Consider the following 14,003-nt stretch of genomic DNA (forward strand, 5'->3'; position numbering starts at 1 on the left):
CACTAACTATACAGTTACTAACTATACAGTCCCTAGCTATACAGTTACTAACTATACAGTTGCTAATTATACAGTCACTAACTATACAGTTACTAACTATACAGTCACTAGTTATATACAGTTACTAACTATACAGTCCCTAGTTATATACAGTTACTAACTATACAGTCCCTAGCTATATAGTTACTAATTATACAGTCCCTAGCTATACAGTTTCTAACTATACAGTCACTAGCTATATACAGTCATGTGAAATCACTGGTTCAGGCTTGTCATTCTCTAATCTCCCAATGCATTCCCTTTTCTTGTATCGGGCATATTTAGGTGATGTAATCTTCTATCTCCTACACACACACACACACACACCAGTGGCGGTTGGTGGGAGGAGCTATAGGAGGATGGGCTCATTGTAATGGCTGGAATGGAATTGATTGAACGGAGTCAAACATGGTTTGATGGCTTGATACCATTCCATTTATTCCAATGAGCCCGTCCTCCTATAGCTCCTCCCACCAGCCTCCACTGACACACACACACACACACTTACTTTTAACTCCAGCACAAGTTGGGCCCACATCAGGGTGGGAGGGAGGGAGGAGGAGTGCTGCATGAAGTCTGTACCCTCCCCTTTTACTCCCTCCTCCTGCTTATTCCCCTAATACAGAGATGAACCTACTCACAAGGCTGGTGGTTTAAAGCAGAGCTGCACAGCATACAGAACACACACAATAAAGCAATTCTCATGACATTACTTTAGAGGTGTGTGGATGAAATCCACACAAACAAACAAACAGACACATACACACACTTATATAAACATACACACATGGGGACTGGATTACACTACTGGACTGCTCCCTCAGCAGGACTCTTCAAAAGGTTTGTTTGATATGTCTACCTCCTCAAATTTTCCATAACCTCCGCAGTGTGACAGTTGACAACTTGATTTTGACAACTTGACAACTTGATTTTGAAGGGTATAATTTTGCATCTCTCTTTTTGAACAGAACCACAGAGCCTAGGAATAATAGCTCTTGTCCTCTGTGGAAGTGAGAGAATCTGACTGTGTCGAGACTGAAAGACCTCTGTGGAGTTAATTGAGTCTATTTTCCAGCACAGTCCTCCTTGAAAACTATTTTAACTGTACTGGGAAACAGTTATAGAGCACCTTCTAAAACTCCCTCCTTCTAAGACCTCTCTGTGGTATCAGAGAAAGATCAATCCCTCCCTCATCACCTCCTCTCAGTAGCCCAGGCAGGAGAAACGGGGAGAGAAGGAGAAGAAGAGGAAAGAACAGTAGAGCCGCCGCCATCGTCCATTAAACATATGCACCGCTCCATTTCCTCTAAGCTGAGGGTGTCTGTTGCTAGTGGGGACATGGATGCCGCTCCTACAACCGTGTCGGCAGCCGGGGGTGCCACGTGCGACGAGACGGTGTGTGAGGCACTGGGTCGCTTCGAGGTCACGCTGGCGGCGGCGGTGCGCGAGGTGCACGTGGACGTGAGTGCCTTCAAGCGGGCCGTGGAGCGGCGGGTGGACGAGGCATGTCAAGCCCAAGGGCCTCTGGCCGAGGCGGTGCAACGGCTGACGCAGGAGAACCTGCAGCTCCGGAGTCAGCTGGAGGCGCTGGCCCGCCTGGTGGAGGGTCTGACAGGGAAAGGGGTGGACAGGAGCGCCCTGGAGGACAGGGACAGTAGGGGACAGATCCCCATGACTTCGTCCCAGGGGATGGTGAACAGGAGCCACGGGAGTCCCTCCACCATGGTCCCCAATGGACCGTCAGAGTCTTTTTCTTCTGGTCTTGGTTCTGGGTCTTCTGGTTCTGGCGCCTCTAGTTCCACATCAGCCCATCTCTCCAGCAGAGAGCCCATGGAGGACAACATGGTTAATGTGAGTATTGCCTTGTTACTGGAGAAGATCATTTAGTTGAATGCAAGGGAATGTCATCTGGGAAAATTGAAAGCCTTTCGTGTGTGTGTGTGTGTGTGTGTTTGTGTGTGTGTGTGTGTGTGTGTGTGTGTGTGTGTGTGTGTGTGTGTGTGTGTGTGTGTGTGTGTGTGTGTGTGTGTGTGTGTGTGTGTGTGTGTGTGTGTGTGTGTGTGTGTGTGTGTGTGTGTGTGAGAGAGAAAGAGAGATTGAGACAGTGCTAAGTTGTAAATCTGTTGTCTCTCTCAGTGGGGAAAGTGCTGTGTTGTCCCTGGTCATTCATTTTAAAGCTCCTGGCTTAGTGTAGTACTAATAAATTAAATGGTGTGAAGCTGTGTGTATCTACAGTAGGCAGTAATGGGACAAGGGCAAGCTGCCCATCCTCCACCCGAATGACCTTCTTTAAACATGTCACTTTTTGCATTTGGAGACACTCCAAAAAACGAATTCAAGCGTCTATGTGTACACCACAGGAGGCTGCTGTGGGGAGGACGGCTCATAATAATGGCTGGAACGGAGTGAGTGGAATGGCATCCAACACATGGAAACCACGTGTTGGATGTATTTGATACCATTCCACTTATTCCACTCCAGCCATTACCACAAGCCCATCCTTCCTGTTAGGGGCGGCAGGTAGCCTAGTGGTTAGAGCATTGGACTAGTAACCAAAAAGTTGCAAGATCAAATCCCCGAGCTGACAAGGTAAAACATCTGCCGTTCTTCCCCAGAACAAGGCAGTTAACCCACTGTTCCTATGCTGTCATTGAAACTAAGAATTTGTTGTTATTAACTGACTAGCCTAGTTAAATAAAGGTACAAAAAATATATATTATAATATTAGGGTGCCACCAACCTCCTGTGGTATACACACACACACCAGAAAATACAAGTAGTGGAATGTATTTGGAAATACACTTGGAAAGTAAAGGTATATATTTGAGAATACCCAAATACACTCCCATACATTTAACCCAAGTGGTTTCGGTGTTTGAAATAATGTATCTGAAATAGAAATAAGTATTTCAAAATACTTTCAAATAGTAGGCTATTTATAGGAAATTATTTGAAAATACGTTCACATACACTGTACATCAAATAGAACTAGTTGATTCGGGCCACATCATTTGAAAAAGTTTTTAAATAAAAAAATAACACACATACACATTTTTGCAGACACCCAAATTCTACACATTCAATGTAGCATCTCTGCTGGTGGTTCCTCCAGTGGGACCATGAGCATGACATCCAGAGGACCTCTTACTGTCTGCCTGTCTGTCTGTGTGTCATTAGGTACCTTCCGTTGAAAGAAGATACTGTACTTGTACACACATGAATGCTCCCACAGTTTTATTATTTATTCAGACTGTGTAAGGGTATCTATTTTTCTTTCGTGGCTATTTTTAAGTGTACTTTTTGTACCCTGTAGTGCACCTTGAACTAACTGGATGCTCGTACACTTCTAATCTCTCATTGAATCCAAAGATTTAAATCTGTCTGTGTGTTTTTCGGTTAAGCCAAGAGGCCAGTCAGTGCTATCTGCTCCTCCATTCCCCTCTCTCCGCTCCTTCCGTCCTCGTAAAAGGGCACATGTATTTTTGGCAGGGCAGGTCTGATTGATGGCTCTGGTCCTGGACATTTGGGTTGGAGCTCTTTGGGACCGCTCTGTACCCCCCTGGTCCAGACAGCTCCGTGTGGAGCTTTAAACCTCCCATCAACTTTTAAAACAGGCCTCATTTTTTATATCCAACGCCAAGCCAGTTTGAGTCCTCAGCTGTGTGTGTGTGTGTGTTTCACCTGAAAGTATAATTTCCAGTCTTGGTTCAGGACAGATTTTAATAGCACCACAAAGTCCTAGCTAACATAACTTCCCATAACTGCAACTCTGGATGTATAGAAACAGAGAGAGAGGAGAGAAAGGCTGGAATAGGAGACAGACATAGCAGCAAACCTCTCCACCCTTCCCAGCACCTTCATAGGTGCGTATTTTGAGCTAACATTTTTAAACTCAAAGCACAGATAGGACACATGGAAATTAATTTCCTTAGGCATTAATCATGCAAACACATTTTATTGTGACATAGCATCAGTGAGAATCAAATTGTCGTCTCTCCATGGAATTAGTCCACTACACCACCAGGATGGAGCTGGCATGCCATGTTTTTTAAGCATACAAATCTGTTCATTTTAGTCTATTCAAACAGACCCCATTTCAAAGGAAACAAGCACTCATTAAGATCAGGTGTGGCCAATTAGCGTGCACACCTGAACACATTTAAGATGGAGGATAGAGAGAGTTTTGTTGAGGGTGAGAATGGAATGTACAGTTGAAGTTGGAGGTTTACATACACTTAGGTTGGAGTCATTAAAACTTGTTTTTCAACCACTTCACAAATTTCTTGTAAACAAACTATAGTTTTGGCAAGTTGGTTAGGACATCTACTTAGTGCATGACACAAGTCATTTTTCCAACAATTGTTTACAGACAGATTATTTCACTTATAATTCACTGTATCACAATTCCAGTGGGTCAGAAGTTTACATAAACTAAGTTGACTGTGCCTTTAAACAGCTTGGAAAATTCCAGAAAATGATATCATGGCTTTAGAAGCTTCTGATAGGCTAATTGACATCATTTGAGTCAATTGGAGGTGTACCTGTGGATGTATGTCAAGGCCTACCTTCAAACTCAGAGCCTCTTTGCTTGACATCATGGGAAAATCAAAAGAAATCAGCCAAGCCAAGAAATAATTGTAGACCTCCACAAGTCTGGTTCATCCTTGGGAGCAATTTCCAAATGCCTGAATATACCATGTTCATCTGTACAAACAATAGTACGCAAGTATAAACACCATGGGGCCACGCAGCAGTCATACCGCTCAGTAAGGAGACGCGTTCTGTCTCCTAGAGATGAATGTACTTTGGTGCGAAAAGTGCAAATCAATCCCAGAACAACAGCAAAGGACCCTGTGAAGATGCTGGAGGAAACAGGTACAAAAGTATCTATATCCACAGTAATACGAGTCATATCGACATATCCTGAAAGGCCGCTCAGCAAGGAAGAAGCCACTGCTCCAAAACCGCCATTAAAAAAAGCCAGACTACGGTTTGCAACTGCACATGGGGACAAAAAAAATATTTTTTGGAGGAATATCCTCTGGTCTGATGAAATCAAAATAGAACTGTTTTGCCATAATGACCATTGTTATGTTTGGAAGAAAAAGGGGGAGGCTTGCAAGCTGAAGAACACCATCCCAGCCGTGAAGCACGTGGGTGGCAGCATCATGTTGTGGGGGTGCTTTGCTGAAGAGAGACTGGTGCACTTCACAAAATAGATGGCCTCATGCGAAAGGAAAATTATGTGGATATATTGAAGCAACATCAAGACATCAGTCAGGAAGTTAAAGCTTGGTCGCAAATGGGTCTTCCAAATGGACAATGACCCCAAGCATACTTCCAAAGTTGTGGCAAAATGGCTTAAGGACAACAAAGTCAAGGTACTGGAGTGGCCATCACAAAGCCCTGACCTCAATCCTATAGAAAATTTGTGGGCAGAACTGAAAAAGTGTGTGTGAGCAAGGAGGCCTACAAACCTGACTCAGTTACACCAGCTCTGTCAGGAGGAATGGGCCAAAATTTACCCAACTTATTGTGGGAAGCTTGTGGAAGGCTACCCAAAACGTTTGACCCAAGTTAAACCATTTAAAGGCAATGCTACCAAATACTAATTGAGTGTATGTAAACTTCTGACCCATTGGGAATGTGATGAAAGAAATAAAAGCTGAAATAAATAATTCTCTCTACTATTATTCTGACATTTCACATTCTTAAAATAAAGTGATGATCCTAACTGACCTAAAACAGGGAATTTTTACTGGGATTAAATGTCAGGAATTGTGAAAATCTCAGTCAAATGTATTTGGCTTATGTGTATGTAAACTTCTGACTTCAACTGTATTTGAGAAAATTCCAAATATCAAACCAGTAGGAGAAGTTTCCTAGAACACTACCAACATTTAAATTGAAAGTAACTATGTTTTTAAAAGAAACCACCAAACTTTTAGGAAACTGTTTTTGTCAAGTTCCTTAAAGGGATACTTCGAGAGTTTAGAAGAGAGCCCCTTTATCTTCTTCCCCAGAGTCAGATGAATTCGTGGATACAATTTGTTTGTCTTTGTGTCCAATATGTAGTAAGTTAGAGGTACTGTAGTTTAGAAAGCCAATGCTAACTAGCGTTAGCGCAATGACTGGAAGTCTATGGGTATCTGCTAGTTCCAGTCATTGCGCTAACACTCGTTAGCAATTGCGCTAGTGCTAGTTTGCAACTTCCTTCAAACTGCACAAAGAGACATAAAAATGGTATCCATGAGCATCTGACTCTGGGGAAGTTAATAAAGGGCTTCACTGCCAAAATCCTGAAGTATCCCTTTAAATGTGCTGAGAAAGTTCCAAAGCCAAGCAACTTTGTGGGAAAGTTGTGGGAAGGTTGTATGCAAAATAACCATAGGACAACCACACTCTCACCATGCTCTAAGAAACATGGTTCTCAGAATGTTATGTGCTAGCTGAGAGGCTATGTTGCGTTGTTGCTGGTTACAGGTCAGGATTTTTCGTGTTTCATATCAACTGCTCTTGGAGAATGAGAAGGGTTTGGTTGTTGGATCGATGATAGGATTAGTGGTTGGTAGGATTATGATAGGTGGTAGGTGATAGTCTGACACGGATTGTTGTTATTCTTATTTGACTTCCACCCCTAATGTATCTGAACACACATACACACTTGAATTTGTATTTGGATCTACAATGAAATAAAGGGTTAGGCTTACAAGTGGTACACACACACACACACACACACATTTATCTTGGGGCAGCAAGTACCAGGTGTAGGCCCTTAAGGAACTATTCTGGGTCTCCATATCTCTTCACTTCAGAGCAGCACATGAGGGAGTGCTTCGTCCAACCAATCCCAGTCCTGAGCTGAGCCTCCTGACGGGACGGAAAGTAGAATTCCGAAAGTAGAATTCCGTCTCCCTGTCAATATCCCCCTGAGCTGGATTGCCAGCTGTTCCCCTCTCGAAACACACACCCTGCCAACATTCCACAGCGCTGATGTCACCTGGATGTTCCCCCATCAACCCTGACTACGTCAGAAATGCGTTCCTACGGATTAGCTGGTCAAAATTAGGCTTCGTGAAAGTGCAATACTGTTAATGTGTGTTAGTGCAGGTTTTCAGTGAATTTATGTAAATCACAAAGCTCATCTGCAGAAAAATTCTCAGCAACAAAAGAGGGATCAAATTAAGATCTTACGTCTGTACGTGTGTATATCCCTTGTAACCATAGTACTGTAATCCTGAGATTCAGCAAGTCTTGGAGGACAATGGAAATAAATAAAAAGCATCTTTATAGTTAAAAGTAGATCTAAATGACATCTTAAAATGTGTGTGTGTATACCCTGTAACCCTAAATTTCCTGCAAATGTGTGTCTGACTGTGTTTGTTTGACTCTGTGTGTTTGTATCTGTATGTGTGTTTGCGTGTTTCTGAGGAAAAAGGGAGAGATCGACTAAAAGTCAAATAGATTCAGAAAGCGAGTGAGCGGGAACATTTTTTAAATGGAGAAGCAGACCGGGTGAGACAAATAGAGAGCAACAATGATACAGTAGGTATGTGAGCCGTGCACACAGATCATCTCTACAGCTAATCCCTAGTCTCTAGTGTCCCTAGCCTCTGCTATGACTTGACCGGGCTCTCATCGTGGCTCTATCGCTGGCAGTCGCAGCCATGGGGGATAGCGGGTGCGGCTGCCAATCTAGAAGGCTCTGAAGTATTGAGTTCTGGCACTGAATGATAGCATTGGAACAGTTTGGCTGTCCCACTACTAACTCCCTGATCTCAAAAGGCCCTGTTTGGGGCTATATTAGGATGTAAGAGGAGTGGGGGACATTGGGGTGACTGATTACAAATCCAAAATAGCTCCAGGACTTAAGGCTTGTCTCTCCACACCTCTCAGTTAGACCCACTCGCTAGGCCCCAGTGCCACTAAAGACTACAGTCACAATTGGGACTTATGGAGACCCAGAGATGAATAGGAATAATACCATTCCCAGACCAAATGTCCAATGTTGTCATTGTCAGGGGGGGGTCAAAATGGCTCTGTTTTTTCGTTCTTGGGGGGGTTAAAGAAGACCTAAAGCTGTACTTTTGTTTGTATCCACAAGGTGGACCATGTTTTCAATTTGCTCATCTGGCCATTTAAGGCAATGCTAGATTCTAAGGCTATGTTCCTGGTGCCATTTTGGGCCTGTAGCAAATTCCAGGTTGTTGTCCCCCACTATGAAATTGGGAAGTCACACACCATATCTCAGACAACACTGGCCAGAGTTTGACAAAACTTGGGTGAGTGATGCATCTTGCCATAGAGATCCAGCATTTACAAAATTACACTGATTACTATAGCCCAAGGCGGGAGCAAGAGGGATAACTGGGACCAAAGTCTGTCTTCTCCAGCAGGTGGCATTTTATTTGGCAAATGACATGGAGTACAGGGAGTGGATTAGCGAAAGAGACTGCAGGGCTCGACAATCAGGGCTGCTTGCTGGCCCGGGCAACATCTGCCGAGTTCACTTGTTATCAACCAGCAATCCCTCTCTGTCTCGAGTGAGCCCCGCCTCAGTCCTGGTTACGTCCTGGATACTCCCACCAGACTAGTATAAGCGAAGGCGGGAAGCCCATCAACACATTCAAAAGTCCTTCACCTGCTTTTCACAGCAATGTCAATAAAAAAAGTAACCACGGGAAGCGTGTTGGCCGTTCGTATGCATTAGCAAAAATCATAATAACATTTCTTAACAGGGCCATGAGCCGTGCTCACATCATTTATTGTTCCTGATTTAACTTTTGTTATACAGTTTATTTATTGTGTGTTCTTTTAGATTGTGCCTATTGTGTAGTAGTGGGGCCGTAGTTAAGTGTGTTCTGTTTCTCTTTTATATAGGGTCACAAAGGTGTTGACAAAACGGAAGACAAAAATGTTGCTGTTGTGTTGGAGAATGGACATCACAAAGACCAAGGTTTAAACACACATCAGTGTTGGGGTCAATTCAGTTGAAAATTCTAAGTTACTATTCAAGATTTTAGAAAACAATTTATATTAGGGAATTGAATTGAAACTGATTTGACATACACACACCTCTTTCCTCATGCATGTCTGCTACCTCCCATTCAGTCAGTGGTCAGGAGGCAGAGGAGCACAAGCCTCATCTCCCCGTCAGTGCCATGACCAGGACTTGTCCCGAGTCACCAACTGGCCCCAGGCGAGCCTCAGTGGAGCTCAAGTCTCCTGGTCATTTATTAGCAGGTGTCACCTCACCTAAAGCCAGACCAGATTTTTTGTTTAAATCTGGTGAGTAAAATAACTGTAATATAATATAGCTAGCTATATGTTACATGTTTGTTTACTTACCTTGTAAGCAGGCTATTGATAATTTTGTAATCCTCATATTGTATGTACACTCCTAACAAATCAGACGACTCATCATTCGGCGAGCCACATCTTCCCTGCACTGCCATAACCAAAACCGACTCCCCGACTGGCCCCAAACCGCCAGCCCAATCTCCTGCTTTGGCCAGGAAATCTCCTGCTTCAACACTAAAGTCTCCTACCTACCCAATTGCTGACGTCGCCACTCCCAAAACAGCACTTGATGCTCTGTTAAGTCCTGGTGAGTTGAACATGGATTGGACTCTCTACCCTTACCCTTGGATTTTGTGCAAAAGTCTAGTAATTTTGGGGTGAACTGTCCCCCTAAGATGTGTTTTGAAAAATCAACCTTTATTATTAATAAAAGGTAAATGAAGGAACATATCCATGGCTGACGTTTTTGACTTGTCTTGGTTGTTTCAGCACCAGCATTGAAGAGAGAGACCCCTGTATCAATGCATACATTTACCCTTCCAGATCTATCACAAGGATCAGGTACATCATATGTTTTGCTTTCAGTGGGCCTAGATTGTAACATGTAGTCAATATCTGCCAGATTGGGAATCTGTGTCTGTCATCTACTCTCATTGACACCTGGCCAGGTTCAAATAGTACTTGTTTTCTTTCAAATACAAATACTTGTTGATTAAGCCGGCCTGGAATGTCAAATGTACAATGTTTCCATTGGTTTCATTGCAGCAGTCAAACTCAATCAAGTGCAGCTAAAGTATTTGATAGAAAACAAATACTGTTTGAACTCAGGTCTGGTTGACACAATCCATCTGACCGGATGTCACCCTCTAGTTCAAATCACACCTTGCATACAAGCTAAACTTTACCAGCAAACATTTTCTCCTCTTCTGTCTATTCTCACCCAATCAGAGAGTTTTTCTGGACAACAAATGCAAGTGAGGTCACCAGTCAGCAGTCATGCAGTGCAGAAGGAGAACATCTCTGTATCTCTGGCCCCACCTCATACCCCTGTCAGTGCCTTGAGCAGAACTAGTCCAGAGTTATCAACGGCACCTGCCCCAAATCAGTCCCCTGCCCCCCCATCATGGGCTCCTGCTGCCCCAACTCAGTCCCATGCCACCCCAACTTGGGCTCCTGCGACCCCAATTTGGTCTCCTTCTGCCACAACTCAGCCCCCTGCCACCCCAACTCAATCTTCTGCAACACCAACTCAGGCTCCTGCAGCCCCTCCATCTCCGTCCCCTGCACCCAAAACACCTAGTCAACCAGTATTTGAGGATACCACACCCAAAGCATCGGGAGAATTTCCTTTCAAACGTGGTGAACGTGGTAAGGGACACAAGGACTCTCTCCCTACTATCTCTTTCCTCTTTTCCATTTCCGACTTTGTTCTTTCACATTTCTTTCTCTGACCTCCCGTTCTATTTCAGTTTTTTTCCCTTCTTTCTTTCTTTTACAGTAGCACCTGCAGTTAAGGCAGTGAGCCCGAGTCTAACGCGTAGCATGAGCTTCCCAGCAACCACAGGTAAAACTAGGAACTGGGCCCGAATTTGCTAAATCTTCTTAAGAATAATGTTCTTCTTAATTGTCATTTTTTCCTTAACTATGAACTTATGAAAAGTTGCTATTCCTTAATAAGGTGCTTACGTTATTTCTTATGCTTCTCATTAAGCAAGAAGTTCAGAGGAAATTAGATTCTTGAAAATAAAGTTATTGGATTTCTTCTTGGAAATGTTCTTAATTCCAAGATAGCTAAACCCTAGTCTTAAAAACTATGGGCAGTGAGAGAATAAGCTAATGAAAGCAATTGAACATGTTTAATTCACTCACAAACTTCCTCTGAAATTTTCAGTATTGATTATTTTAAACCCAAGAACATCTCAGTAATAAATATGCTAGCATTTTTAGATTGCTAGCTAGACCGGTTGTCTAGCAACAATTATCTTAAGAAGATAGTTAAGAAGTTCATTAGAAGATATTTGAGAGGTTTGTGAGAAAAATAATGAATTCTTAAGAAATATTAGTTTGCACTTACAAACTATCTTATGAACTTCCTATTTTTTGTTAAGAAGCTTGTTTTTGTGTAAAGTGTTTTGTGAATCTTTGTTCATTGTGTGTTTTGTTGTCTGCCTTTGCCTCTCTTAGTCTTTTGTTCATTGTCAGGTTAACATTGTTCTCTCTTTCTGTCTCGCTCTCCTCCTCTCTGTCTGTCTCTTTCTCTCTCTCGGTGTGATGTGCAGAAAAACTCCTACCCCCCAGAAAAGTGCCACCCCCTGGCACAGACAGGTCAGTCCTTGACAAATTATAAAACATATCAAATGAGACACTATTCAAATACATGTAAATCACAACCATGTAAACCTGGCATTTTAGTATTTATTCAGAAGCTCAATGATGTACATTTTTACATAATCTTTAGGAGCCTGGACAGGTTTGGCGGTCCAAATAAATTTGGTGGTCCAAACAAGTTTGGCGGTCCAAACCAGTTAGGCGGTCCGGACAGGCTTGGTGGGCTGGACAAGTTTGGGGGCGGTGGGGAGCGGAAACTGCAGAGGTCACAAACGCTGCCTCGCAACCTCGGGATGCAGAGCAAACGGTCTCTGTTTGAGGGTTTGGCCTCTGAGTGTGACAGGTACAAAAGGCACAGTCAGTCACCCTGACTTCACCCATTGTCTCTCTTGCCCGACTTAGCTAGCTATTACTCCCTATTGAGTAAATGCTGAACCCTAGGTTGAGACCATAACCCTACTCCTATCAACCCAGTACTTTGTTTTGAGTGTCAAACAGGCCCTTGTATCACATTTGTACATGTCCCTCAACCCTTTATTACATGTATATTATCACTATCATTGTGTGAGAAGTCAGAAACAAACACTGTTGTCCAAAGTGACTTAAAGCATAGTGTGTGCATACATTTGTAATGTGTGTGTAAAGAATCCCTTTGGGAATTGAACTCATTACCTTGGTGTTGCTAGAATCATGTTCTTACCAAGTGAACTACACAGCCACAAACAATTGACCACCTCTATGTTCCACTCTGCAGGTCCAAGGCTGCAGGCTCCAAGCCCAAACTGCAGCGCTCCCAGAGTTTTAACAGCGCCAGCAGCATCAAGGCAATGCTCCTGGAGTGGTGCCGATCCAAAACTTTTAGCTACCAGGTAAGTCAAGCCCTAGTCCTTTGTGACAGACTGTTCACAATGTGATAAATGTTAGCTAGCACACTTGAGATTTGTTTCTGGTTTCCAGCAATTTGTCCATCTCAATTCTTCCCAGGGCTTTAGACAGCTTAAGAGGCTCCATATTAACATACCATTAACTTTTGTTCATAATTGGAGTGTTATGTTAATGGAAGATTTACCTGGAAGATTTACCAGCAAATGTGTCCCTTAAAGTTAGTCAATATATAGGAATACTTACGTTTTTAACTGGTCTTCTATGGAATTAACACTGCATTTGGCTCCTCCTACCATTTTCTCCTCCATCAGAACATAGACATCCAGAACTTCTCATCCAGCTGGTGTGATGGAATGGCATTTGCTGCCCTGGTCCACTCCTTCTTCCCCCTGGAGTTTGACTACAACACACTGAATCCTGCCAATCGCAAACACAACTTTGAAGTGGCCTTCACCACAGCAGAGTAAGTGTGTATGTGTGTGTTGGGGGGTAATACCCCAAGGAGGAGATCCTGGGACAAGTCTGTGGCATATGGTGTTATAATATATATGTATTAGAAACCTTATCTTTAAATATTGTGGGTTATATATTTTTATTTTCTCTTTCTCCTTCTGTCTCTTTTAGGGAGCAGGCTGACTGTGTGCGTCTCATAGAGGTAGAGGATATGATGGTGATGGGTAACAAACCAGACCCCATGTGTATCTTCACCTATGTCCAGTCCCTCTACAACCACCTCAAGAAGTTTGAGTGACACCCCGATCACCAGGCACACTGACACTTTGTCAGCGAGCCAAAGCACTACTCCCTATTTGTTCAACTCTCGATAACTGTATATAACGATTGTGCTTGTACAATTCTATTTGAATTTGTCTTGTCATGTAATAATGTGCTGTGCATATGGTTTGGGGCTCTTATTTTGCCTCGTTTAGAAAATAGAGGTAGTGAATTGGAGAAAAGATTGTAGTTTTACAAATATATTTTTTAACTCAGAGAGCCACCTGCTGGTTGTTTTAGTGGTGTAATTAGAATTCAATGTAGATCATAAACTAAATGAAACAAGATTTCTAAAATAGTGTTTGTCATGCATGAAGCTAGCAAAACACCTGAAAGACAATTTAAAATTCAAGTTGTAAAGAAAGTGAAAATGAAAGAAGTGTAAATGCAAAGAAAGGTGGCAGGAACAACTTGTTAGTTGTACACACTGGTCTTGAATCAGTTTGGCCTTCTGCTAATGCCATTGGACTCAAGGCATTTTTGAAGGACTGTCTTGCAGTGAGATCATGATATTTTCAGGTATGTTGATGTTCAAAAGACGTCTGTTTTTATGTAATAAAAAGTCCAGATTGTCAGTGTTACAAATAAATAGCTGTATCTACAAATTGTATTCAATGTCAATCAAATGTATTGGATTAGCTTCTATTTCAACTGTATTAAAATAGTGATGTACACTA

The 14,003-nt window shown here is 42.7% G+C and overlaps 1 protein-coding gene across 2 annotated transcripts; it reads left to right on the plus strand.

Annotated features, from left to right (window-relative positions):
- Nucleotides 1-646: 646 nt before the first annotated feature.
- LOC110533466 (smoothelin-like protein 2) lies at nucleotides 647-14,003 on the plus strand. Of its 2 annotated transcripts, none has more exons than XM_036989859.1 (13): nucleotides 647-879; nucleotides 1,008-1,890; nucleotides 8,920-8,995; nucleotides 9,151-9,327; nucleotides 9,452-9,646; nucleotides 9,829-9,900; nucleotides 10,288-10,707; nucleotides 10,841-10,903; nucleotides 11,619-11,664; nucleotides 11,798-12,010; nucleotides 12,422-12,536; nucleotides 12,864-13,015; nucleotides 13,177-14,003. In XM_036989859.1, the coding sequence occupies exons 2-13, from the start codon at nucleotides 1,327-1,329 to the stop codon at nucleotides 13,301-13,303; spliced, it is 2,220 nt and encodes a 739-aa protein (XP_036845754.1). In that variant the 5' UTR covers nucleotides 647-879; nucleotides 1,008-1,326; the 3' UTR covers nucleotides 13,304-14,003. The 2 variants fall into 2 exon arrangements, with proteins under 2 accessions (XP_036845754.1, XP_021473374.2); XM_021617699.2 differs by having other exon boundaries at nucleotides 648-879; nucleotides 10,838-10,903.

This window comes from Oncorhynchus mykiss, chromosome 10 (genome assembly GCF_013265735.2).
Source record: "Oncorhynchus mykiss isolate Arlee chromosome 10, USDA_OmykA_1.1, whole genome shotgun sequence".
NCBI classification, from domain to species: Eukaryota; Metazoa; Chordata; class Actinopteri; order Salmoniformes; family Salmonidae; genus Oncorhynchus; species Oncorhynchus mykiss.

Bases quoted from the DNA above. Each gene is read 5' to 3' on its own strand.
- LOC110533466 (XM_021617699.2), top strand. From the start codon at position 1,327: ATGCACCGCTCCATTTCCTCTAAGCTGAGGGTGTCTGTTGCTAGTGGG. The intron at 9,328-9,451 runs GTGAGTAAAATA...CTAACAAATCAG, and splicing joins AGATTTTTTGTTTAAATCTG to ACGACTCATCATTCGGCGAG. The intron at 9,647-9,828 runs GTGAGTTGAACA...TGGTTGTTTCAG, and splicing joins TGATGCTCTGTTAAGTCCTG to CACCAGCATTGAAGAGAGAG.